This window comes from Patagioenas fasciata, chromosome Z (genome assembly GCF_037038585.1).
Source record: "Patagioenas fasciata isolate bPatFas1 chromosome Z, bPatFas1.hap1, whole genome shotgun sequence".
Classification (NCBI taxonomy): Eukaryota; Metazoa; Chordata; class Aves; order Columbiformes; family Columbidae; genus Patagioenas; species Patagioenas fasciata.
This window is the reverse complement of record NC_092560.1, coordinates 61,218,786-61,246,661: the sequence shown is the minus strand read 5'-3', so window position 1 is coordinate 61,246,661 and position 27,876 is coordinate 61,218,786. Positions and strand designations below refer to the sequence as shown.

The 27,876-nt window shown below is 37.8% G+C and overlaps 1 protein-coding gene and 1 long non-coding RNA gene across 5 annotated transcripts in view; one reads left to right on the top strand and one right to left on the bottom strand.

The window, feature by feature from the left end:
* FGF10 (fibroblast growth factor 10) overlaps positions 1-27,848 on the bottom strand; it is a 93,248-nt gene extending 65,400 nt beyond the window's left edge. The window contains exons 1-3 of one of the 3 annotated variants that reach the window (XM_071802138.1): positions 27,770-27,848; positions 708-782; positions 53-616 (exon numbers count right to left, since the gene is read on the bottom strand). In XM_071802138.1, the coding sequence (XP_071658239.1) occupies positions 53-389 (337 nt within the window). In that variant the 5' untranslated portion in view covers positions 390-616; positions 708-782; positions 27,770-27,848. Of the gene's footprint in view, positions 1-52; positions 617-707; positions 783-900; positions 1,091-1,171; positions 1,413-27,769 lie in introns of those variants that run through there. The other 2 variants (XM_071802137.1, XM_065861782.2) reach the window with 2 other exon arrangements.
* Positions 10-27,819, top strand: LOC139826410 (uncharacterized). Of its 2 annotated transcripts, XR_011736446.1 has the most exons (4): positions 10-344; positions 23,659-23,736; positions 24,852-25,070; positions 27,711-27,819. It is a non-coding gene; the product is annotated as an uncharacterized lncRNA (long non-coding RNA). The 2 variants fall into 2 exon arrangements; XR_011736447.1 differs by lacking the exon at positions 23,659-23,736.
* Positions 27,849-27,876: the final 28 nt, after the last annotated feature.

The window sequence follows — 27,876 nt, the reverse complement described above, 5'->3', positions numbered from 1 at the left end:
GTCGGGGGGCGGCAGCCGCTGCCTGGCGGCGCGGCGGCGGAGCGGTACTTACTGAAGGGGCAGTTCTCCTTCTTGGTGCCGCTGACCTTGCCGTTCTTCTCAATCTTGAGAAAGTACTTGTTGTAAGAGTAGAGCTTCCTCTTGCGCACGTCTCCTTGGAGGTGATTGTAGCTCCGCACGTGTCTCCCCGCACTGGAAGGAGAGGAGAAGGACGAGGGGAAGGAGGAGGATGATGAAGAAGAAGAGTTGGTGGCCTCCAGGGACAGCATGTCCTGGCCGAGGTCATGGCAGGTGACAGGCACGGAAGACACCAAGAAGAGCAGCAGCAAGCAGCAACAAGGCAGGTGGGAAAAGGCTGAGGCACCATTTGTCAGTATCCATTTGCACATTGTACTGAAACTCTGGGCGCTGGAAAATGTCTTATCAAATGAAACATACTGGAAGGGTAAAACCTGGTAAAAGGCAAGTGGAGAGCCGGTGGTTGCTGCTTCTGGTTAGATCCCTCTGAGCTCTGATCTGGCCTGAAGTAACTGCACCAACATCCATAACTCAGGGGACAAATCGCCTCAGAAGTTGCTGCCTTTTAATCCTTCGAGTCCTCCCTCAGAAAAAAGAGCTGTTGGGTTTTTTTTGGGGGGTTGCTGTGGTTAATCCTCTTTTTCTTTTCCCCACCCCACCCCTCCCCACATACACACACACTCCCCAACCTGGTTTGAGACTTCCCAGTAGTTATTTTGTTCTCCTCCTCACTCCTTTCTTCACCATCTTAGATGCAGAAAGGTCTGAAAAATAGATGACAGCAAAATGAACAACAAAAATAAATAACAACCAGTGGAAAGGGGTACTGGGAGGGATTTTTCACACATACCCCTTTACACACATACACACACAAGCACTCACACTTTGTGGCTTTGCACCTTCTTCTGATCCCCACCCCTTGCCTTTTTGCAAATCCCAAACCAGTTGCACAACTCGTCCTTCCTCACTGACAACCCCAGAGGAGGCAGTTTCTTTGTTTTGCTTTGAATTCTCCAGAACAGTATTAAAAAAAAAAAATCGAGAGAGAGAGGGAAAAAATCCCAACTTGTCCCCCCTCCGCCCCTTCTCTTCCTTTCCCTCCCCCTTTGGTTGTAAACAGGTTGGAAGCTGTAGCCTAAATGTCAGCGATTACAAGTCAGAGGTGGGATGTGCCTCTGGTGGTCAACCCTTATTTGCAGGGGGTCAAGCAGCGGTGGGACATCTGAAACCCTTTCGCAGTTGCAGCGAGCGGTGCCTGCTGCGGAGGGAGCCCCAGGAGCTGCCCTCGCTTCCTCCCGGGTTGCAGCGGCAGCAGCAGCCGCCGCCGCCTTCGGCTCGCTGCTAATTGCTCCTAAAGCGTTCTTCTCCTCGGAGAGCCGGCCACCAGCACGGCTTGGAGACTTACGCTTTACTAATTTCCCTGTCTTCCACTCTGAACCAATCCCCTCTGGGGAGGCTTCCCTCCCCCTTCACTTCACCCCCGCCCCCCCGAAAAGAAACTTGTTTTCTAGCGGAGGATTTTATTTTATTTTTTTGGCAGTGAAGTGCTTGAGAAAGCCACCTGGAGCTTGTTGCCTGCGAGATCTCCCCCTCCCCCCTGCTGGAGGAGGGGTTGGGTGAAGGGGTTGGAAAGAAGTGTATACTACAGGCAGACCCTGGAAAAGCAGATTATATGCTGGTCAGAGAGAGTAAAAAGGGAAGAGACATAATTAGCTCCTTTTCCTTCTTCTTTGCCAGCTTCCATGGGAGGTCTTTCTCCCTTCTTTAATGAATCACTGATTTCTGACTTCCGTTGCTGAAATGAAAAGTTCACACTTTAGCCTGTTCTTCCTTTTAAGGCACTCAAGATTTATTGTGTCTCTTTCTCCACCCTCACCCTCCTTGTCTCAAAAGAAATCAGGGCCCTAAATGACCATTTTCTAATTGCTAACATGAGTCATTTACTGAATCACGCATCTGACTTCAAAGCAAAAGGGGCTTTATTTGGATTGCAAAGGTTTCCCCACAAAATCTGAGTGTTTTGCTGTCTTAAAAAATAAAAAAAAAAGGAAAAAAAACCCACAAAAAAAAAAAAACCCAAGGCAGTTTCCTCTGCCAGAAAGAAACAAATTTTCCATTTTCAAGGCTATTTTAAAGTGATTTTTCAAGCTATTATTTTCCTGGAGGGGCATATGTTGTTGGTTTTTCCTTTGATCCCATCTCTCCTAATGGATTTGTCATTTCACATACTGAATGTTATGACAGATTCATATTTCTAGCCTATCACTGAACCGTCAACTTTCCCAGTAATTAATAGGTATCTCCTATATGATGTAGTATCTTTTAACACGAGAATAAGGGATCAGGGACTGACAGGATATCGGCAGCATGCAAGACATTAATTTTTGATACTGTATTTATTATTGTAAAATAACTTTTGTTATGCAAGTAGATCGAACATTCACTAAGAAAATGGAGTAGCAGTGAAGTGAAGTAGTACAGAAACAGTGAGTAGCTCAATATGTAAACCCAGGGCTTTTTTTGAAATAGAGGTAGTTTAACAATGCAGATCAGTGGAATGCAATGGAAAACCACCTATACAATTACATTTGGAGTAAATCTTGAACAACAGAAAATGCAGAAAATAACAGGTAGTTCTAAAATTAGACCAATTCATTAGATTAGGTAGTTAAATATATTGTTAGCTTCACAACAGAAATTAGAAATGATTTTCTCCAATTATGGTGTTTATTCTGGAGAGAGTCAGCTCCTAAATTTATGTGTTCAGCTTCTGGGACTGACATTTAAACAGCCTTAAAAATGAAACCATTTAATCTCAGAATCAATATCTTTTATGATGTTGTTTATGGTACTTCAGAGTATTTATTCTGCATGTATTTGCACTGAGTGCAAAGCATTTGAGAATTTTTTTGTGAATCTGATTAAGGCTTTCTTTTTATGGCAACCAATAATAATAATTTTTTAAAAAAAAGATTAATAAGACAAAAATGAAAAGCAAAAGCCTACTTTTTGGTGAATGCCTGCCAGCTTACATGTATGTCTACAAATTTGATGTCAATGATTGTTTGCTGTCTACATTGTGAAGGATACAACACATTATTTCTAAAATTGAACTTACTTTGATTCCAACAGCTTAAATAATAAATAATTACTATAATGTCTTAAAACTATGCATTTGAAAAAAACTTTCATTTTTTCTCTTTTTCCTGTCAAAGGCTGGAAAATACAAGTTGCCCTTCTAAGATCTCTGGTGGCAGGACAAAATAGTAGTTTGGGAGTCTAACAGATATATTTAAACCCTACTCATTAAAAAAAAAAGTAGTGTCTTGAATTTACTCAAGAAGAGTTCTGCTTAGGCCTGTTTCTGGCTTGTGATTGGCTGTATGTTGGTTGTAAGCTCTTGTGGTTAGGAAAAAAACCCACATCTCTGGAATTTCATAATAAATCTGCTTTCTGGCAGGTGCAATATTCAATGCAGTACTTAAAACTACTACAACGCATAGCGTCCTTTTCTATCCTGTGTGATGACAGGGAGGGCATTTACAAAACAGAGTCCAAATGAAAAGCTGACATAGCTTTTTAGACTATATCTCATTCTTTTTTTCTACTTTCTGTATAGCCTTTCTTTTATAGCACAGTTGAATCCCTAAATACCCCCCTACTTTGTATTGTCAGGTCACCTCTTAGGTTAGCCTGAGAAAGCCTGAGAAAAGTTCCACAGGAAAGATGCACTATTTAACGGAATTCAATCTGTCCCAATAGATTTGAATCACTAACATAAATGTATGAATGTAGATTATATCTCTGTAATGAGGCCTGAATCATTCTCAGTTACTTCAAAGGACTGAAATTCAACCTTCCTTTTTAGCAGCAACAATCAGACCTTAATGGGTTCCTTTATTAATTGTTCCATTGCTAAGCCTGAAAAGCAGCTACCTTCAGTACAGGTCTTAGACTAGAAACGGTACCTGCTGCTTCTAAAACAGTGTTTCTGTTTTGCCTTTTACCACTCTTAAGATCCTGTGAAAAGTGTCCTGTGCTGCAGTTTTATAAATGCTGAATTAAACTGACACATTCAGAATGAAATAAAACCCACTCTGTATTAAAAAATGTGCAAAAGGTAGAAAATATATTTTAAGAATGTTCTTTTCAGGCTGCTTTCTTTCCCAAGAATGTTCAGGGAAATGAATTGCACAGGTGAATTTTAATGAAAAATAATCTTAACAAAATATTATTTTGATACTTGTAGCAATAGTTTATGTCAGGATTTTGTCTTTTCATTGGCAAGGAGGGATGTTTTGAGGGGTTGCCTTTTCTTCTCTTTTTCTTTTTCTTTTTCTTTTTCTCTTTTTCTTTTTCTTTTTCTTTTTCTTTTTCTTGTTGTGTAGATGGCTTGAATCAGAGAATGGACATTTTAAGGTAGTTGAAATAGATTTTGCCTTGCATGATTTCACTTAGGCGAGACATTTTATTTTCTGATGTTGTAAATAAGTTCTGTCTATGCCTTTGAGTGTTAATGTAATCAGCTCACTCTCGGATGTCACCAGCATCTCAGTTGGGATTGCTACATAGCAATTATTAACATTTACAGCTTACAGTATGATGAGAGGTGCACATGCATCTTCTGGTCATGGGACCCAATTCTGTTCCTATTCAATGTGTTGTGAAATTTGCCAATGATTTCATTGAGAGAGATTTGGGCCAGGAATGTCAATCCAGAGAGACAGTTCTGCCAGAAATGAGGTGAGAAATACCACTGATGGCTCAGACGCATCTGTTCATATGTCATTTCTGAACTGCAGAACTTGGCAGTGTTGTAAAACACTAATCTTAAAGAAAAGTCAGTAGCACATAGTGTCCACAATTACCAACAAGCAACGAGACAAGCTACTTGGTTTGAGATGCAGTGCTACTTGCCTAAATCTTTATATTGTGGAGTTCATGTCCACCAATGTGGACTGAAGGCTATTGCATTTTATCAGAATAAAGTATGCCTTAAAGCTTGACAAAGAAAAATTCATCATTGCAGTTGTTTTCTTCTGAGAAACATGCCAAATTATCATAATTGTATTTTTTCCCACCATTTCATGTACCTCCATGCCATTTAAAAAGTGTCAAAATACTAATATTATTCCAATTTTATGTACAGAATGAGGTATAAAATAGGCCATTAAGTTGTCAAAGATCAAGAGTGAAGGTGGCATAACTGATTTGTATGTATGAAGCTGGAATAAGACATATAAAATCAGAATACTGTTTTAGCTGTTTGTAGTGGGATTTGGTAGTGTGTGGAGCATACTCTTTGGCTTCTGTGTGCGCACTCATTTCCAACTAAGTATCCAAAATGGGAGAAGAACTTGAGCAGAGTTCAGCTGATTTTAGTTAATAAAAATGCCTGTTGCAGCATTTCTTTATTTATTTCAAAATGACCTGCATTGCTAGGTCAGAGACAACAACAGATACATGCAAAATGAGTCTGTGATAACCAAAATGTAGTTCAGCTAGAGCTGGTTCCACCCAGTCTACATAGTCAGTAGTGAGAGTGGCCAAGTGCCCTGCCCAGGCTGAGGCTATAGTCCTCAGGAGGAGTTAGTACTCTGAGATCTGGTGAAAGAACTAGGATTTGGCTGGCCTAGCAATGCCACTGGTGATAAATAATTATTAGCTGCAATATATCCTGTTTTATGTTTTTATTTTAAGAAAAAGGATCAAAATATTGCAGGTTTTAGGATGGCACAGGTCATCTTTTTGTGAACAGACATATAAACTGTGGGACCAGGCATGATTTACCCCGTTACCTAAATTAGTACTATGTGTTTCTCTCTCATGGATGTACTGGCAAAACTGTCTGAATGCTGTGCTTCAAGCAGACAAATAAGAAAATTGTTTATTCTTTTTGAAATGCTAATTATGGCTATTCTCTTACAATGTTTATAGTTATGCCTGACAAAGAAATTACAGAGAGAGGTATGACATTTGAAAATATCTGTATGTTTTTTGTTTGATAAATACAGCTATTAAAAAAAGAAGAAGAAATAAGTAAAAAATAATAAAAAACTATCCATTCTATGGAGGTCAGCTAGAGGAGACTACAGACCTCCAAACATTGAGCTGCACTGCCATAAATAGCTATGTGCATGGGTTGGACACTGACCGTGTTTAGTAATGGTCTGCTGGCAGCCAGTTTTGCATACTTTGCGGCACAAAAATAATTAAAAAGGCAATATTTTCAAGGACTTACTTTAATCTTAGAGGATTTGTTTTTCTTTCTCATTTCATCCAGAACTACCATGAATGCAGGCCACTTAAATACTCCTATAAATACGAATTATTGCAAACAAAACTGTCAGGAGCTGCCAGTCAGGTCTTTGCAGATTCTTTTTTCCCTCACTCAGTCTCATCTAAGTCTACATTTTCCATGGGGAAACCTACCAGGACTCCGAGGAAATACTTTGTATGTTCAGATATGCCCTCACTCCACATAAACCTATACATCTGTGGGTTTTCTTGTAACGGATAATGCTGATGGTAATGGTTTTGTGGTGTTGTGTGTGGTTTTGTTTGTTTGTTTGCCTGTTTTTTCCCCATAGTGGTTATTCTAACTTTTTATACAAAGTCTACTGAAGAAAAACTGATCGTTCCCAGGATCCAAACCTTCAGCTGAAACTAGGTGTTGGCTTATTTGTGACATTGAAGATCCCACTCCCTGAAGGAACTTTCCAGAAATAGAGATAATTCGGTACTTAAACATCATCTTTGTATCTTTGAATTGTTTATAAATTTACTAGAAAAGGTCTTTGTGTGGCATGTAACTGAGGCAAAACCAAAAAAGTTATACAAGCTTTTTTATGAACAGGGCTGTGTATCCTGAAAGGTGCTGTCCAGTACTCTTCCTGCATCCAACCAAGATCCTTTTTGAATATGCAGCAAAGCCAAACCAAAACTGCAGCTCTGCTAGGCTCCATCCGTCTTGAGTGCTACTGGAAGGGAGTGAAGAAGTTACTTCTAGGCATTGCTTGTGAAGCTATTTGAAACAGAGCTGACAGCTAGGAACATCAGCCCAACAGCTGAAGACGCTTGCCGAGCTGCAGGCAGCCAGGGTAGCCAGCTGGGCTCCCTCTGAGCTAGTTAATAGCTCACACATTGCAGAGGGAGCTCACACATTGCCTCTCCTTTGTCAGTTAATTTGTAGCAGTCACTGGGATTACTTCTGTGAGTAAGCACCTCTCAGTGTGAGGAAGGGTGATGGAAGGGAGCCCTTTGCTTGCGGGGAAGTGTGGAGCAGGGCTGGGTGGCAAGGCACAGTTCTGCATGCCTTCTGCTGAGTGGTGGTGCTGGAGCTGCTGCGAGCCAGGCTGGGCACCTGTCAGCCTTCCCACCTATGGCATCACCTGGGAGATATGTGGCACACTGTCTCTTACAGGGTACGTTCCACATGTGTTTCCACAGGAGTGCAGTGCAGGGTTGCATGCCACCTTTACTAAGCACATACCTTGTCACATATGTGTGACAAATGTGTCTCATCAAAGATGTCATGAAGACAAAAAATGAATGTGGAGTCATCTCAAATATATGGTATTTTTCTCCTAAGCAATTCATACCTTAGGGCGTGCTGCTAACCTTAATATTATTAGGAAAAATACCATGACTCAGATATAATTGCCCAGCTAGATCCAGTCTTCTTATTATTTAGTCCTGGATTTCAGAAAGAACAGCCAGGCTCCACCACTGTGCTAGAGTCTGTATCAAAGAATGAGTCCCTCAAAGTCAGCATATTGCTGAGCTGTGGTCTTTTTAAAGATGATTTTCTTCTGTTATAGGGTACTCTCCAGCTGCTGATTATGGTTTTGAAATGCAGCTTAGTTAGTTCTATATTTATTAGCAGATTTTTTTAGTTTTTTATTGAGATCAAAACATAAAGGATAACAATATGGTATCTTCTTTCTAGCATTATTGAAAATCTTTACAGTATGTTAAAGTTTTAAGCAGCTCTCTGAAGAGCAGTCATCCATTCTGTGAGGCTTAAAGAGATTATTTTTCTTTACAGCATATGGGTAACAACTGGCCACAGAGATCCAAATTGTTGCAGATTTTAACCATGTTACCAGTTACTGATGATAATGATTAGCTTCTACATGTCAGATTCAGTAAACTTGACATCACATTTCATGTATCCTACATGCAGTTAAAAGCAAGGAACTCTGAAAATGACACACATTGTTTTTTGCATGCTAACAATTGGTAAAATACCTTACTTGGATATTTCTAAACAGTAAAAATAATGATTTTTTTTTTTTTTTTAGTGCAGCTCTGGGATATGTCGCCCTTAAACCAGGCCAAAATTTGCCAAACCAAGAGACATTACTGATCATAACAAGCAGTGAAAGCCTGTGTATTGGGTATAAGCTCACCTTGAGCAGTTTTCAAAAGCACAGAAAAGCTTCTTGCACCCAAAGAATGGAGGGAGTAAGCCAAAGAAGGAGGGACACCTCAATTTCTTTCTCTTCTACTCTGCTTGTGATACTGCTTTTCCTCTGGTATTCCTTCCAGCCCTGATTCACCAAGTTATCCTATTAATGTGATTAGCAGGAAAATTATATAAATTTGGAGCCCTTTTTTTGTGTATCAGAATGGCAGAAATATAAACAACAAAGAGCAAGTTACTCAGTTGTGGCAAAAGTTGTCAGTTGTTTGTGGAAAAGCACTATTTAATACAAAATGACGTCTAAGCAGAGGAGAGCATATGTAAAGGCCAAATAGATAGGCCAACCTACAATATCCACAGATTATGCAGATTATTTGCTTAATTTTTGAATCATTCAACACTAACGCTTTTAGTATCATCTGAACTTTTATGAGTCTGTTGGATTACACAACATAATGCAAACAATTTAACAAAAAGATGGTGATGCTTGCTCCAGCCTGCCACAGGTCAGCTTCACTTGTTGGGGGTTGTGTCAGGCATTGGCTCAAATGCAGAAAACTCTTCAATACATTAACAGTTCTATAATTTCTTTAGTTACTTAGCTTGCTAGCTAGTTAGTTAGTATAGTGGTAGGTAAATGCTTTCTACAAGGAACTCTAGGCATGAGAGATACATAGCTAGTTAGAGTCATGGTTAATGAATGGTGATTAGTCAGAAAAAAAAATTTAAAAGCATTTACAAATAATGTATTAACTCAGACTGTACCATTTAATTACCAGTCTTTTTGGTCCTCGCTCCCTATGGACATACATTCAAATTTATTAACAAATCCTGTCACCAGGTAAGCAACCACAAGCCCACTCTACTGAGGAGAGGGGGATGAGGGAAAACAATGCTTTTCTCTCTCCAGTTAGCAGTAAGAGGTGCTCCTCCAGAAGCCTAAGACTGGGAGCTTATGCACAGCTCCACTGGACAAGATGATCCCTGGTGGTCTTCAGAAGAAATATCCTTCCTTTCTCTTGCAAATGGTTAGTGTCCTCAAACAGGAGCTAGGGAAAAGCCACATATCCTCAAGAATGGAAACTTGTCCTTGAACATCTGTTCAGAAATGCAGAGTATTGTGGACTTTGAAAACAGCCTATCCTATACCTGACATGGAGCATCTGCAGTGAAGTGATGGCTGGGATGTTGTCTCCCCAGTTTTTTGAATGATGGTTGACATGGTAGATCTCCTTTCTGAAGACTGAATAAACTGCAGGTAGGGAGTGGCCTGGCACTAAGAATGACTATGTCCAGCCTGGACTTCTGACAAAAACAAATCAATCAACGTCAGCTAATGTGTAAAAGGTATTGTCCTCTACAACAAGAGCAAATGTGCAAGTCATACTTATGAAGGGACAATGACTGAGCTTAATGTCAGGGAAATTAATGCAAATCAACTCAGCACATCAGGACATATAAAATGCTATCCATAAATAAGACCCTCTAATCTACTGGGCTTGGTCCTACAGAACTTAGAGCCCTTTGCTAGCTGTCTAGACAATTTCTTACACATGTGCTTAAGCAATTGCATATTCCAATAAATTTCAATATGACAGCATGTGTGTTCAAAGCTACGTGTGTGTTTAAATGCTCTTAGGGGAGGATTATTCAGCTTTTCCTACTCAGACTTTCAGCTGGCTTATAAAAAGTTCCTCAGGTGTGGAATTCTTCTTATAGAAATCTAGGTATCAGGAATGAGATTGTCAGGATTCTAAGGGATTAAGAAATACTCAAACTGTGAAAAGAAAAGCTACATTTCATTGCACTTTTTCAAGTCTGAAAGATACTAGCATTTTCATGACTGGAAAGAATGGTACCAAAGCAGCTGTTACATATCCTCTCAGGAGAAGGTCATTATATGGAAACAATGCTTGATGCTTTTGATGAGCATTACAAGGAACCAGAAGGTTGTATAATCTTTTTCATGGAAAGTTTCAAAATTAAGTTAGAAAGAAATTTGTTGGGTTGTTCTAGGTGGGTGTGATCTGATGCAGGGATTGATTTAGGTGATTGTTGGATTATTTTCCCATAGTTTTCATAATTTTGAATAAACCAAATATGTCTCAATGAAAAGTTTAACAAAATGCTTGCATTACTAAGTGACATCTCCTGCAAAACTACAGCATAACCAAGAACAGAGCAAGCTCGGTCATCCTTTCACAATAATTTATTTTCCACTTCTTTTTGCTAGGATACTCTCTCTCTGAAACTCTAATCCTGCAAAACATAGAGAATAAACAGGACTCAAATTTCAGTTGATTCTGGGCAGCTGAATTCAACAGATTCTATGTGGTTTTCCTGCACTGACCAAATTACAGAAAATGCGTCAAGGCGTGGCAATTCTAGAAATTCCCTGGAAATATCCAGTGTAGACTAAGGAAGACAGTATTTAATGCTCATTCAGTGTTTGGTGTCTTTTGCTTAATTCTTCCTATATTTTTTCCAGTGTACTGTATTTGTGTCACATATGCACACCCACTAGGAGTTTGATTTAGTGGTTTGTTTTACACATTACACTGAATACCTGTCAGACAGTATGACTATTCGGTCACATGTGAGTGAAAAAAAACAATAGCATAGCAGCAAAAGGCTTGTATTTATAATCCTTGTCTTTTGTGGTTGGTTGGTTGTTTTCTTTTTAGCTATGCTATGCACTCATATAGAGGGTTTGCTCTTTGGTTAAAAAATAAAAAAAAAAAATAAAAGAACGATAACAGTGCATTAGATGATGGGATACAAATTTCCCCTAGATTAAAAATGACATTTGGTTTAAGTACTGTGTTCTTTTTTGATAATAATTGCTGGGTGATTTTGATTTAGAAAGACAAGTGAACAACATTTAAAGTCTTCAAGATTCACTGTTGCATTACTGTAACATATGAATAACTTTGCTTGTTAAGTGAACATTTGTAACCAATTAGTCTGAAGAATGCACCCTTACAGCTGAGGAAAAGAGAACCTCTTCAGCTACCCTTGTTCTGCTGTCTTGAACATTGGTCTGCTATGGTAGCGGTAAGTAGAACTCGTATGTGCATGTGCTTGGTGCATCAAGATATCTAACTGCAGGTGGTCAGGGCAGAGAATAGGTAGACTGAGTTCCTTTTACTCCTCTGCTGCTGAGTTAGAAGAAGAAATCTTTTGCTGGTGATATTATCAACCTTAATAGAAAGGGAGGATAAAAGTAATGAGAGGGTATCCCACTCAGAAAGGCTGCTTCTGTCATGATGCTGTTTGTTGCACTCTTACTGAAGTCTACATTAGCAGTCCAGGTCCTGTAAATGGTCCTAGACCAATTCTGCAGGCTGTTTACTTCTAGAGCTCCTGCTGGTTTTGAATTTTCTCAAAAATTTAACTGTGTTAATTGTGTTAAAAATCTAACTGTGTAAACATTCCATCTGTTTGAAGTAGTCTTGTATTCGTCTTTTATCGAGCCATATTTTGTGGTATTTTCTGTGTAGATAAAAGATGTGAAAAATAGGGAACTATGCCAAGAATCACACCCTCAGATGGTTGGCGTTCAAACAAATAATTAAATAATAAAACTCAGGAAGTTGTAATTTATACGGTGACAAATACTGACTGAATCAACCTCTTCTGGAATGTGTGCACATACACACACCCTCACCCCTTGTCCCTTCCACTGACAGTTTTTCGCAACATTCTTGAAATTCACTGTAATAAATATGACAGTGGGTTAAGGTACTAAGTACCTTAACTAGACATCGACACTGTTTGACTCGTGCCAATTTAGTTACTGATTATGACTTTACATGACTGTCAGAATGTCCTTTCTTTCTGGCAAGTACAAGATATCTAAAACATGCTTCCTACATATTTTTATGAGAAAATGTATGAGTTACAAAGTGGAATCTGAATTGAAACACTGTAAGAACTGCCAAACATTGGTGGGTGTCTGGAGACATCGTCATGTCTACAAGTGAGCTCCTGTTTCTGTGCAATATAACTAGGACAATATGTTCATACTAAAGGATTTCCACGCTGTCAAGTTCATCATCACAATCCTTAAATATCAGATGTTTTGTGGTTCTAGAAGAACCTACAGCCTATTGTATCTAGGTTGTTGTCTGTATACCTAAAAGAAAACATTTTGCCCTGGCTACCTTTCTGCTGTAGACCTAGATGCCTTCTGCTACTTTGAATTTATAGACACTACAGGTATATCTTCTTTGTTCAAATGAGGTAGGAATCAGTACTTTGAAACAGAGATGAAAGCACAAGTTGCGATCGCTTTTCATCCACAGATTCTTAATAATGTGATGGGACTTCTCAGTTAAAATCCTTCTGCCTGAAGAGAATTTAGGTCTGTATCTCCAGTCCAACAAAGTGATCGATCCATTTTAAGTGAAATAATGTCTCTTCTTACTCAATTCCAACGTAATTTTTCTACTTTGCATGCATCCGTGTTCAGAAAACCACTGTGTCCTAGGCTTAAAGCTTTCCTCTTAAAATAAAGATCTAGGTTCCAGTCAAATGCTCCGTGGTATGCTTTTGCATTTTATGACTGCCTAATGCAAAAATAAATAAGCAGCAGTTCAACCTGGCATTGAAATTCAAGCCTTTCTCACAGGTATGATTGTTAACAGCCACTGGGTTGAATCCCTTATGGAAATAAACAGATTTAGTTTCAGTATTCCAGCAGGACATGCACCGACACCATGATGTAAGGTGTGCACTAGGGCTCAGAGTTGCATCCTGTCCAGTTTTAGGTGTGTTTTTACACACTGGAAGATAGTCTGTAGTTGCGAGAGCACCATTGTTAAAGCCTGAGGCCCCTATGAGCTTTAAATAATCTCTGAGCAAAGGTTTTCAAAAGTTCAGTTGCTTAGATGTGTAAGTGCCTTCAACTCCATTCTGGATACTGCAAATAGCCCTGGCTTAACATTATTCGCCCAAAGGTAGTGCTGTGGGACAGATTATAGCCCGCATGCCCAAACTCTGTTTTGCCTTCAAAAAGGATAAAACCAAAGTAAAATAAGATAACAATATAATTTAACTATGAGAGTGTTACCAAGAGATCTCAAAATACTTTTCAGAAGAAATCCATATTACATACCACAAAATTCAGGTAAAAGCTATGGAAGAGACTTGCTGAAGGCAACTGAGAAGACCAATAGTAGAGGTAAGAGCCAACACTTCAGAATATGAGCCCATCACGCCATCTATGCAGCAAATTCTTTCTTCCTATTTAGTGTCCACTAACTTTGGATTGTAAAATTGCTGAGAAAACAAGATTTTCCTCATCTGCTTATTTATTCCCTTGCTATTTTGCTCATCTGATGTAGTTTAAAATTCTGAGAAATAAACCATTGAATTTGCTTCTATATTTCTTAAGTATTCATTTCTTTTTAAATTACTACCAGTTTTGTAGCCCTGTAGCTTTGTACATGGTAGGTTTTCTTTAAAATAGGGAATAAAAGTTACAGCTGTTATTGATAAAGAGTCTATTTTTTTCATAAACACCAGATCCAGGAATAACTGTTATGGCTATCAGATCCATCTTGCATTCTAATCTATGCTTCAGAAAGTTCCTCTTTCTGTGTCTATCTTCCACACAATTCCTGCAGCTCACACAATAACTTGTGGCTAAAAGTAACTTTCAAGAAGCATTCAACAGTGAATTCTAGTCAAGACTGTCAGGAGGAACAAGCTCTGAGTATGACATCCACTGGCTTATGGACTAGAAATTCACCAATCTGTACAATAACCTTACTCCCCCAAAAAATCAAAATGGAAACAACGAAAACATGTTCCAGTTACATAAAAGTGAAGCAATTGGTGTCTAAGTTCAGGACATTTATTTTTAGCTGGAATGTTGAAACTTTTATGTTTTATTTTCTCCTCTTACTGTATTTTTGAGATCTTAAACTTTTCCATCGGTTAAAAAGAACAAAATCATAGCTTAATTTGTGTTCATAACCAACAGATGCATTCAGAAATAGATTTTCTCTCTCTTTCCCATTTGTGCCATGACAAATTAGCTTTTATCTCTGATGAAAGAAAAGTTTGTTTCATGAAACTTATAGAATACTGTAGTTTTTCTTCATTGAAATTAAAGATAGCAGAACTGATTCTAGTTGTAATTTTTGTCTTAGAATATCAAAGCTGTGGAAAATATTAGTGCCATATAAAATGAGGGCTGACATTTCCACATCACTGTTTTTTGTGTCAGTCAGAATGGAATGGAAGAAGAAGACATTGCAGTGAATCAGATCTTACAGTGCCAAATTTTTCATATGCCATTTCCTTTAGAAAAACATACTTGCTTCATTTTTGTGGAAAAAAAAAAAGCGGACTTGTATAGGGTTGTTCTGGAAGTTTGAAATGTTAGACTTGGTTTTTATTTTCTTTCCATGAAAACCTTAGCAAGGAAATTTCTAAATAGTGAAGACAAGACCAAATAGCCAGTCTGTCTTTATTTAAAGTTTCTTGTTGATGTAGGACTAAATGTCAGCAAACAGTAGAAATAAAAAGACTATTTTGAGAGAAAAAGCAGCCTGCATTAATTCCTTTCTAATGCTGTTGGCTGCCATATCCCAACATGTCCCAGGTAGGTGCTGCTGTCATAACCTTCAAGATTAAGGTTCACACACTGAAAGAAACCCTACTCACACACACAAGGCTCTTTATAATTCTTGAGCAAAAGATCTACCACATCAGCTGGAAAAAGGTCTCCATTAATATCAGTTTTTTTCTGGATCACACTAGGAGTATGTTAATTTGAGGTTGTGTACAAGCCTTTGCAAGAGCAGTGACCACACTGCGGTATCCCAGCCTGTTGTTAGTTGTTGCAGTAATGTAGCCCTATTGAGAAGTTTTGACATCTCTCTTTGCCAATCTCAAGATTTCAGAGGGTTTCCACTGTATGGCTGGCTTACCATCCTGTTGGCCAAGGTCCTCTGTAGCTGAAAGAACAGTAGCCACAGAAGAGGCATTGACAGAGAATCTGAAAGATTTGGAAAGGAATTTGTTGTGAAGAATGGCTATTTTTACCCTCCTTCTGTCTTGTGGGTAGTTGATGACAGATCAACTACCAAGAACTTTAGTAGAGAGGAAGAATCTCTTTCTTGCTTGAAGATTGTCCAAGATATTACAACATGCTAAAAGTTGCATATCCATACAATAACTGGTAGGTTTTGTTCCACACAGGGACCTAGATTTCCTGGGCAGTTGTCCTTTAAGTACTATCCAAGGGGTCGGCTCTACACAGCTTTGATGCAGGACTGTTTTTAAGGAAACCTGAGACCACACTAATGGGCAGCACTTTCAGAACAGCACCTATCATCTTTGGAGAGATTCAGGATACCAGAGCTTGGGAGCACCACAGCATATTTTCTTTCACTATTGGGTCTGTGCTGACAGCGTGAGACACGTTTTTTTATTGCTTGTTAGAAATACTGCCCAACTTTCATTGCCATGCTGGCACAGTTTGGGTTGGGAGAGCTTTAAAAGCTTGACTCATTCATTCTAAGAAAGTAGCAGAGGTAATTGTGCAACTGGCTGTGACATTGGTGTCACTGTTGTCCAGAAGAGTCCCTTAAGAGTCCCTGCTGTAATTGATGGCTATATGTTTTCTTTTATGTCTCTGTAGATAACAAGAAGAATTGTTGTACTGTCTGAAACCTATTACTGGTTTAAAATACACTAAATCAATCCCTTTACTAAGTTTGTTTATAACAATATACCTTAAGTCACGAAGTATTCAATAAAAGTGGATTCAACTAGAAAGGATTTGCTTTATCAGTTTTGAGAATTCATCATTAACTGAATGGCTGCTGCTCACTGTACAGACACAAATTTCCTTTCAAGTTTTTTTCCTTAAAATCCAACTTTAACATGAAGGGGCAATTTGCCTTATTGTAGTCAAAGTGGGATTTCCTACTTAAGGAGACTGTTTTTTCTTTCCAAATAAACAAATAACAAGACAGTACCAACACAAAAGCCAGTTGAAAAACATCACACGCATGGAGCTTACTGAGTCACTATAAGTCTTTTTTGATCTTTCAGCATGGACCTCTGAACCCAACAAAATAAACAACCCAGATTGTGTCCTAATTGCTCCTAGTGAGCAGAGCTGCAACACCTGGGTGTGTGGTTTCCCTTTATAAATTAAAAGGTCAAGCTAGCCCCTCCTCCCTTTAGGAAAACATCCTGTGCCTAGGCTCTCGGTGGCCTCAGGCAGCTAATCGGTTTTGTGCTGGGTGTTAGCTGTGTGTATGGGTGTCTAGTTTGAGTGTATTTTCCCTCTCTGTATTTCATTCTCTGCTTTTGGTTTCCTTTGGAAACACTCTTACTATTTAAACACCAAAGGGATGATGCTGAACAAATAGGCACCCTGTCATATCAAGCCCTGAGCTCTGCAGGGATATGATGAGTTTTCTGTATAAACTGATGTGATCTGCATAAATAGCTGTATTGGTGTATGTAAGGTACCTTGTCTCCCTAAGTCTATAAGCAGATACTCACCCAGTGAAGATGAATTCCTAACCACACCAGTCCACCTTAACAGAAATAAAATTAAAAAGGAAAATGAAAGTTTTAAAATTAGAACACAAGAAAAAGGTAAGATACTAACTAGCATTTAAACAGAAGGTTGAAAAGAGTGTGGAAATTAAACATTCTCTGGGTTAACCACCTCATTGAGTTTTCTTTCTAGAAAGTTTGAAATAAGCAATTGAGGGCAGAAGGGAGCTCTGTAAAACATCTGCCTTGTCTCCGTTCCCACATTTCCTTTGGATTGCCTTTCAAAGTGCATGTTGTTCCTTTCTGTTGGTAGGTCTAAAGTTAGGGTGATTGTACTGGGAAACACATGGCATGCTGCCACCATTTGTATATTTTTTTATAAAGGTAAAAACACTTTATCAGACTATAGTGTTGACAGTATGCTTTTCCACTACTCTGTGTAAAACCTGCTGTCATTTTAAAAGTACTACAGACTTTATACTCAAAAAAATAACTATTCTTACAGAGTAGCATTTCTCTCTAGGAAAAATAAATAATCAAACAGTCGAAGCCCTGACATGGAAAATGAGAATATAATGGATATGTATTTAGTGTTTGCATCTAACTCAGCTGAATGCTGTGCCATAGTTGAAGCTCACAAAATCTTATGTAATACTAGCTTAATAAGCAAACATAATAAAGTGAAGCTTTTGACTGATAAAAGGTACTTGTTCCCTGAAAGAAAACCAGCTAAATAAATGTCTAGATACAGCACTTTTCTACCAGGATGAATGATGATTTTGAGATGCTGGTGACTTTACAGCAGCTGCCTAACAGTTACTTTGATGTAACTTAGTTTATTTTTAACATGTAATCCAGATGCAGAATGTTACATTAAGCTGTCTCTAGATTGGTTTGTTTTGTACGAGTTTCTGTGGAGACAAAATTTGCTGGTAGGTCTATCACAATCTGGACACACGGGTTATCTGAGCGTGGTCACTGGGCATCTCGACTTGGTGGGGTTAGTTTTGCTGTAGGGGTTTTTGTGTAAATCTTTGCACTCTATTTTTGTTTCTATTCCAAGAAAACTCAGCTGAGGTGGGTGAAGAATTATATTTCATGAACAGCATGATCTAGGGTATTGCAAGCTGTATCTTAGATTTACAGTCCTAGATCAATGAAACTTTTCTCAGGGAAGATCCACACAAAAATCCCCAGGAACAGGAGAAAACAGTGGCAGATGAAATCTGTTTGAGTTGCCAAGGCATTAATAATTTTTCACAATGTAATAGTTCTTCAGGGTCTTTCAACTGAAAGATTAATAATCTAATTATCATGCCTGTGATATAATTGATTAGTCTGGGTTTTTTTTGCAATACAGAAATTATTCATAGCTATGGGGCAAAGGTGCGTACCTATATCTTTATCTATACACTGTATTGTGCCAAGGGGCTGATGTGGCTGAGCTTGTGAAAGTAACCCATGTCATTTCTCTTTCTCTAAGCTCCTTATGCTACAGTGTCTTCCCATCCTTGTTTTCACTCAAGTTCTTTCTAAAGGCTTGCTCCTAACAATGACGATAATTAATGACTCTGTTTCAAGGCTTCCCAGTACATCCTGTCATTTCAGAGCCTGTCTTCTATACTGTAGGCTCTAAGAGACAGTATTTGTTTTCATGTTTTGTCTTATGCAATGCCAAGCAATTCATTCTGTTCAACAAACAATAAAAGTGGGTGAAATTTCACTCACTGTTATACTTTCGCAAATCTTAAGCCTTCTAACTCCATATAGAGAAGAGCAAATGAGTGCATTTCATAAGCATTGATACATATCAATATTTAACAGTGCAAAGCAGAAATCTGTTACATTTCAGAATGGGGGATTCATGTATTAAGCCATGTAAAGCAGATGTTTCTCTTTACTGGCATAGCCAAATATTTTCTTCAGTCATCTAAATCATTCTATGTATTTCATATTGCTTCAGGAAGAAAACCTCTTGCTGTTCCTTCTTCCCATCTTTATCACAGCTTCACATGATCCATGTATTATAACCCAACATGGCATGTATAAATGCAGCCTTCTTCTCCCCAGTCTCAGTTCAGCTCTTTCAAAGGCTAAAGAGTTTTTTCTGACACTTTTATTGTCCAGATGGTTTGTGACGTGTACAGATGTTATATTTGGTAATATACTGATTATCAAAACATGTCCTGTTGCTCACTTGGGGGTTATGACTTGATGCATAGATCTATTACAAAGATTGATAGTCTTAATAAATGCTAACCTACCAATTCTGTAAGTGCACAGGGATTTTGTTGTTGTTGTATTTTTTTCTGTTTTTTTAAGATGCTAGATGGCACTGCTGGTCCAGGCTTTATTTTGAACAGCTGTGTTTCATAAAGCTAATTCTGCAAGTTACAAAAAGGGCATGTAAGGTATTACTTAAACTTGACAGCTAACACATTCTGAGAAATATACACCATGATGCATACAATAATGTTTCCCCCATAAAAGTATTCAGGTTTAGGTCTATAACCTCTCGTTAATTGTATCTAAAATTGTTATACAAAAATCTTTGCATTTGCGTTTTGTCCTCTATGTTTCTTCTTCACATGCCACCTCATTTCATAGTTGTTGAGTTATGATAGCATGGAACTTGTTAAATATTTTAATTTTTTATTCAAAATGTTGGTTATATACTTTAAATACTTTTTGAATTTTAAGAATTAGAGATCCAACAAAGGAAAAAATACACATTTTTGTTTACTACAAACATTTATTTCCTAGACATTATGCCACCCATGTTGAATGTCATAATTATTTTGCAGTTCTGCAGGATATTTAAATATCTCTGTAACCATAGCGCTCTCCATTTTCTTCATTCACTTAAACTCCTACTTAATCAATGGTTTACCTTTCTTTTATAGAAGTTAGGGATTCAATGGCATTATCTGCTTACAGGTGAGGGTTTCGTTTTAGAAAAATACATTTTACACCTAAAAAATGAGTGGAGGGAACCAAAAAAAGCAATCTTTTCAATAAAAGACTCCAGTAACACGCAAAGTATCTCCTGCTGCATAAAGATTTGTGACTTGAAAAAGTTTATACAACGTTATTGACTATTCATTCTCTGTTTAGTTAGTATCAAATTCCCTTCTTTTGTTTATTGTGCAGTAAGCTTACAAAGAAACTGCAAATTCTCAGCCTTTTGGGCAGACAGTTGGATACTGTGTCTAAGCGTTCAGAGCAACCAAACGGAACCTGCACCGTTCTGACCACTGGCTGGGTCACTGGCTGGAGCATAAAGACTCACCTGAGTAACTCGAGAAATCCCTTCAATCTTCCCTTTTGATTTGCCTTTCACAGGCCAGTACTTTTTATTTCTTCTCATCTGTCTGCTATCATGTTAACAAGCAAAGGAGAATCTCAGCAGTTCATTGACAGCATAATAAAATGGGATTTAGATTTCAGTATTTGAAGAATCGCTTGCTTTTAGGGTTTTAAGCTTTCGTCTCGTACTTGTATTGCCCCAGTGATCAAAAAAGCCCCAAATTCCACAATGTACATCATTAGGCCTATGAATTGTTCGCCTAAGCTGTCCAGTCATAACTGGCAGAACACGGAGTGTACAATTAACTTTGTGCAAAATTTTGCTTATTTCTCTGTACTACTGTAATATTAAACAATGGATATTCTGTGGGGCGTTTCTCAGGTAACGACTTCCATCTAATAAAGCTGAAGATGCAAAGTCTAATTCAACACAGTTGAATAGAGAATAGCCCAAATTCATTCCAGACATGAATTAAGTGAACTGATGAGGTGAATTTGGCCTTGTGTATCTGCATAGGAAAACTCATACTTTCTTTTGGAAACCCAATGCAAATGTAATCTAAGATTATTGCTTTGAAAATATGTGCTAGGTGATGCTCTCAGGTGAATATTGTGCTAAATACTTCATGACTGTTGAGAGATGTTGCTTGTGAATGTTGTGTGTAGTTCCTAGACAAAAATAAGCACTGCTTTGTAAAAACAAGGCAGATGTGAGCATTGTAGAAGGTTATTGATTGTTGATGGAACAACTATAGTGCAATGCAGTACTGAAACATTTGCATGTTATTATACTCTAAAATACTGCAAAACTTTTTCTTTTTATAAAGCTGTGTTATAGCTTTCAAATGATGCTTTTGTATATAATTAAGTTAATTCCAATATATTTTGTCTGAGCAAAAGAGTAATGAAATTGGTATCAATCTGAATGCTAAATGTTGTGGCATCTATGGAAAAAAATCCATCTATATCTAAAACTTCAGATTTTACTCAAAACTGCAGTTCACCAAGTATGCTGGCAACAAATACACTGTTATTTACTAGGATAAACAGTTATATGTATTAGTTTGTCAGCTGTTCCTAATTCTGCATAATTTAGATGCTGTGAACTGGAGAGGTGTGCAGTATTTATCAATAATGTATGTGTGGATTAGTTTCATGTGACAGAAAACAGAGTAAATAAAACCACTCTAATATGCTCTATCTATTATTAGTTGGTGCAACAGAATAACTTAAAATATCCCAGTATAAAATAGGTATCAGTAACAATTTTAAAGACTCCTGACCTATTTTGTACTAAGTTTTTGAGATCTTTGTTTAAATTGTTGTGATACTACAAGGTGTTTCAAATAGATGGACCCAATGTCAAAGATATAGTGATTTCAAATAGACTCTGTATTTTTAAACAGCCTGTATATCTAAAAATACTCCAATCTAGGATTGGATTTTGTTTGTTTGTTTGTTTTCAGGTTTTGTTTGTTTGTTTGTGTTTGTCGTGTGATGGGTTTTTTTTGCCTTTGCCTTTTTTTCAAAAATTATTTTTTAACATTTACTCATTTTGTCTATTCTAATTTAATCCATATCAGCAAGGAAGAATTTCAATGTAGGGTTTCCATTGTTCTGAAACTCCCATGACATATTAAGGCACCTGTTGAGAATTTCATTGGCTTTCCCTATATATATAGGGTCTGGCCAGGTACCTTTCAGTGGAAGGTCAGGACTGAAATTGGCAGAGGCTCAGCACATCTTAAGGAAGCTGCATTCTCCTTATCAAACTGGTGCCTGGAAAATCTCCCAGATTTAACATCAATTCCATACAGAGAAAAACCTCAAGATGGAATCCAAACCAGCTGATTAGAGTCACCCAAGCTAGTCTGGGTTTAATGAGGTGAACAAAGGTGTGTTTTTTTCTGCTCTTGGATGTATTATATATTTTATTCAGGATTTCAGAGAGGGATCTCAATGTGGAAACCTCATGGAGTGCCAACTGGGTGGGACACAGAGCACGGCCATCCCGTGAGAGGTTGGAATGTGGGCTCGTGCTGAGATATAGGTTTCCTGCAGAAAAGAAAGGATGCATTTCCTTGCTTCTGGAGTTTGTACAGGAGACTGTGGTTTTGCATGCCATGCTGCAAAAAGCCCTGCTCCTTCTTGATGTCTTCTTTGACCTCAATAAATTTTTGTTTGTTTGTTTGTTTAGTCAGACAGCTTCATCAAGAGGGCCTGAAACTGTCAATTCCTTAACTGACGTAGTCATAAGACTAGCCAGTTCCTTGAGAGCTTTGGCACATCTGAGGACAGATGGAATTTTTTTTTCATAATCTGCATGTGTGCTCTGATCTCTTGGTGTGAAAGGGAAGGCAGTTCTTCAAGGCATCTTCTAAATGAAAGGAATTGATACTGCATTTTAAGCAGATCCCACTTCAGCTGGTGTTCAGTAGATCTGCTCAGAAGATGAGTGCTTGATAAGATAAATAGCAAGAACGAGCCCAAATGCAGAGCCCTCCTACCCACCTCTATGTATCCATGTCTGAGATATTGATCCTGTTGACAACAGAGTAAGTGGAATCTACATCATAATTCTGAGCAAAACTTGGGAGAAGGTGAGTTGTGTCCCAAACTCCATTACCTACAGTGCCTTGATTTCCCTTGACCACAGAAAGATTCTTGCTGACAGTGTCAGAATGGGGCACCAACACTGTAGACCCCCACAGTTTGATGGAAAGGTCTTGCCAGCTACAGCCGTGGGTAAGTGGTAAGTAGGGAGCAGTATAGTACTTAAGAAAGAAGACATTTATTATCCTGAACTGGAAATAGATATTCACAATAATAGAGGCACTGCAAAGTTTAGGAAATGGTTGAAGAAGGATTTTCAGGGGTGTTGTTTTGGAATTAAGTGTCTAAATTCCTCTTAAACTAGCATCAGGCAGCTAAAACCTATTTTTTAAAAAACTTTAGCCACTATATAGCTATTCTATTTATTTCAAGATTTAAGACTAATGCTAAAGGCCTAATCCATCTGTGCTAACAATGGACTTCTGCCATTACCTTCAACAGAAGCAAAATTTGCTTTCATTTGTGTGCACACATAGTAAATCTGAGGTATCAACAAGCCCTTCCTGACACTACAGTACTTTTTAAAAAACTGTTTCATTTTTAACCAAGTTAATTAGTTTCCAAGTGAGTAGGATGCTTTTATACCCTCTTAATATTCTCTTTGCAGTGTGTTGGTTGCCTGGGGTTGAAGTGTTTTTGATTAACTCTATGCGATAATGAAAACCATGAGAATGACCTTATGCAGAAGTTCTCTCTTTCTGATGTTACATATAAAACAGCGGAAGTCTTACAATATTTAACACACAGCTTTTTCTCTCCTGTTCCTTCCTCAGCCCCCTCCAAGCCAGACCTCAAGCTAATTATGGAAGTGTTAGAAATGGTTGCATACCAAGATTTTACTGTTTTGTAAGGTGTGTCCAAGTGGGGAATTTGACTATTTTTACTGTGATTCTGTGACAGCACAATCTGATAAGGACACAAAGCAACTGCAGTGAGAGCTGCTTTGGTTACTATGGTGACCTACAGCATGATTGAGCGTGACACTCAGCTGAGCACATGTATGCTTAACGCTTGTTATTGAAGCAAGTGGGACACCCTGCTCCACTTGCACATTTGTTATTTTTTCAGCTAAATGTTGTTGACTGTTGGATCCTTCCTATATCCTGAATCCTATGAAATGAATTATAACTAGCCTGCTGGGACTAAATACGACAGCCAAATGCTAGAGGCTGAGAAAACAGTACTGACTGTCTACTCTGGATTCTGTGTTATGGGCCTCATTTCTTGTGTTAGTTCCCATTGCAAAAATACTTTTGGATATGGATGATTCTCATGGGAGAACACACATAGCAGGGTGTAGTCCCTGGTAAAGATCTGAAAGGATCTGATTCTTCTCCCAGTGAAATGGGCAGGAGTTTTGCAATTTCCTTTAATTAGGAAAGGACTGAAAGCCTTGAAAGAAGGACACGACCTTAATTGACAGGCATATTTTGCTGTCCCACATGGATTTGAATTTGTATTGAATAGGTGAATTTCAGTGGCATTCATGTTCACCTTTACAATATTTTAAGGCTATTAAGTTTGTATCAGACTGACAATCTCAGCCTCTTTCTGTGTGTCACTAGTGGGAGGAATTCTGTAGGCAGCTGGGGTTGATGACAATCCCTCAGTCTGTTCTGAAGCAAGCTCTGAGCTCTTGACAGCTATTATTCTGACTTACTTTGGGGGAGCAGGGGCCAAATGTGATGGCCAAAGTTCCTTGCAGTAACACAGAAAGGTTTAAAGAATTAGATGTCTAAAAATAGTTGTGGCTCTGACATTGAAATATATTGTGTAGAGTATTAAGCTTGATGGATATTGTTATCTATTGTGTCAAGAGGATAAGATTCAGTGTAGTTTTATACCTGTGGAATTTTGCTGCAGACTGTCACTGAAGAAGGAGGTGGTAACCATATTTGGCATATTCTACAGAAAAAGATTTACCATATGTTATATTAATATTTATTTGTCATTTAATTTTTTTCAGGAGCAGAGCTGCACCCAGGATGGAAAAGAGGAATTAAGTACAATCTAGAATTCATTGATTCTGTTTTCTACTAATAAAATGACCTCCAAACTGAAACCAGTTTAGATCAAAACAATACCTGTTGTAGATTGTAGATTTGAGCATTGCAGACTAAAACCGAAAAGTACTCTGGGTTTAAACTGTTTTGAAGTGAAGATAATTCTCCAAAAATTGAAACTGGTGAGTATAATCCTTTCAGGGGTATGCTATTAGGGCTTCGTAAAATATTGCTGTATCCAGCTAAGAACTTCTGGTACCTTGTTGGTGTGTTATAGTTAGGGGAACACTTTTGTTGGTATATATTTGTTAATTAATTTCACATCATTCAGCAAATAGGCAAATATTTTGGTGCAGGACTGTATGTAATCAACTTTTCTGTGGCAAAAATAAATTAATAAATAAAGCAGCCATTGTCAACACCGATGGAAGAACAGTGGGTACTACAATGATTACATATAACTGATGCCATCCTTAAAAAAAAAAAAAAAAAAAAATCTCCCTGTCTCATTAAAATCCTTCCCCTAAAATCACTTAGTTATCTGTTCCTTTACAAATGCTGTACCATAATGGTGCTAAATTGCAGGGATCAAATTAACTCTCCATACATTCAGATTAGTGTTTTTCTGAAGTAAACACTGCCTACATGTTCAAAGTAAGAGCAGTGGCTTTGAAAAGGTGTTTGGGATAACTCTAATATTAGTTTTTTACCACAGCAGTATCCTGATGGCAAACAGACACATCACAGCATGTCACCTTTTGGCAGATAGCTGCTGGGCTGTAGTTTACATCCCTGCTGGATCTGCTTGGGATTCCAGAGTGCAAATCTGGGTAGAATTTGTCTGGTTGTGTCCAAAGAACATTGCTGCGAAAATTAATGGGAAATTCAGCAACAATTTTTATCGTTGGGAGGAAAAGTAGGCGATCATGCCAAATATGACTCAAAACCAATTCTCAATTTCCATTTAAATATTAGTAGCCTGATACAGCTTAAAATATTTTATTGCTTTAAAAATCAAAAGTAACACTTTGTCAGATGTGAGAAGTATGAGTCAGCTTTCTACTGGCTAATTGTAAATGGCACAAACCAATATTTTAAGAACATTTGTGACTAATTTAATGTTACTTCTTTGTTTAATTAAATGACCTTTAAATACCGGCCCAAATTATTTTATAAATGTTTAGCTTTCCAATAAAGCTATATCCAGATATCAGTCTTTTGATAGAAACCATCTGCAACATTTGAAGTTTCTGCATGTTCAAATTCTTATTCTTTTGCTTTCAGTATAAAAGCGACATTTTGTTTGTGTTTTTTGTTTTGTTGTTGTTTTCACCAATGTTAACAATGTGGCACCTAAATGAGATTTCAGCTCTACAACATGACACAGGCACAGAAGTCAGATTATTAAAGTCAAGGCCAAGCATGGAGAGCAACTTCAAAAGACACAACTGGTACAATTCCTTGTAGGTCATCCACATTTTGGAACTGCAAGTACTGTAGAAGGGAGACAAAAATCACATAGACGATGTATTGATTTAAAGATAATGGTTCCTACTGAACTTAGGTTTTATACAATAAAATCTGTGTATTTCATAAAGTTATTGTGAAACCAGATAATTAATCATGTTTATAAGAATCATAAACCAACTCATGATTAGAAAGGTTGTAGTGATAATAGTTTTTCATCCATCAATAATCAAAGAAATATTTTGCTGTAAGTTACTGGTCTAAAGTAGTAACAAATGTACCTTTCAGTCTCTTAAGATTGTTCATTTTATCTCTTAAGGCTTCTGTTGATATTCCCTTTAACTATAGCAATGTCTTATGAGTTTAAAAGATAAGCTACTGACGGAATTATTTCTTAGTGTCACCTGTTCAAGTTAGATTAAATGAACCAAAATATTCCATTACATGTGATGAAAGAAACATAACTACTGACAATAATAAAGGGAGTTCAAAAGGGCTCTTGAATTTTCTCTTGTGTGGTTTGTGTGTGTCACTGTTAAACTTTAGGATAAACATCTGTTGTCTGTGTGGATTTTCCTTGATGTTTTGATGTCAGGTGTACAGATTAGGGCTTAATCCTGCTAAACTCTGCTCAAAGAAATATCACCAGTGATCAAGGGCTACCCACAAGCCTTGATTTTCAGAATAGGACCCTCTCTGTTTTCTGAATTGAGAATGTAAATTGTTTAGTCTGAGTAGCTTGTGGCATGCAGTTGCTTCATAAATAACTCATATGTAAATGATACTTGACACTAAGCAAACTGTTGCGTTTAATGTAATTGCTGACATTATAAATAGAATAATTTCTTGAAAAGACAGAGCTAAAAGAGCTAAAGAGCCACATTGCTTTTTCTCTCTCAGATACTTTTTTTACGTTTTCCAGCTGTGATGCTGGTATTATCTAAAAATGCAAAGGCATTTTATTAAACATTGTGGTAATATCTGTATCTGTTCATGAAAAACACATTTTTAGTGTAATATGCAATGTAGACATAGAAATTGCTTTTATGAAGTATGTTTGGAGCTTAATGCAGCCTCAGTTTTTTTTTTCTGTGGTTTGTATTTTCAGAATCTTGACCTTATCAAAGAAACCCCTGTGTCAGCCTCCTGATGTGTATATTTATCTTCTCCCAGTTTTGCTCTTTGTTAAAAATTTCTGTTTCTCTGGTCTTAGTGAACCCACCTGTTTAAAACATTGTTGAAGCTGGCATACCTTTACAGCAGTTTCTCTAAGCTCTATCTGCTCAGTAGAGGTTTACAAATTCTTATTAATTCAAAATCAGGGCACTAATTTCTCCTGTTTTCCCTTCACCTAGGGCACTTAAGTGGGGAGAGGGAACATTAGAAAGGGGTTGAAAAGCTTTATTATACTCACCCTGCAGAGCAGAGGATACGGAAGATCACAGCTATCTCTACCTCTTGGTTCTGGATCTTATTAACGTCATCAAGCACTGAATCCTCTGTAGCTGTAGGCTGGACTTT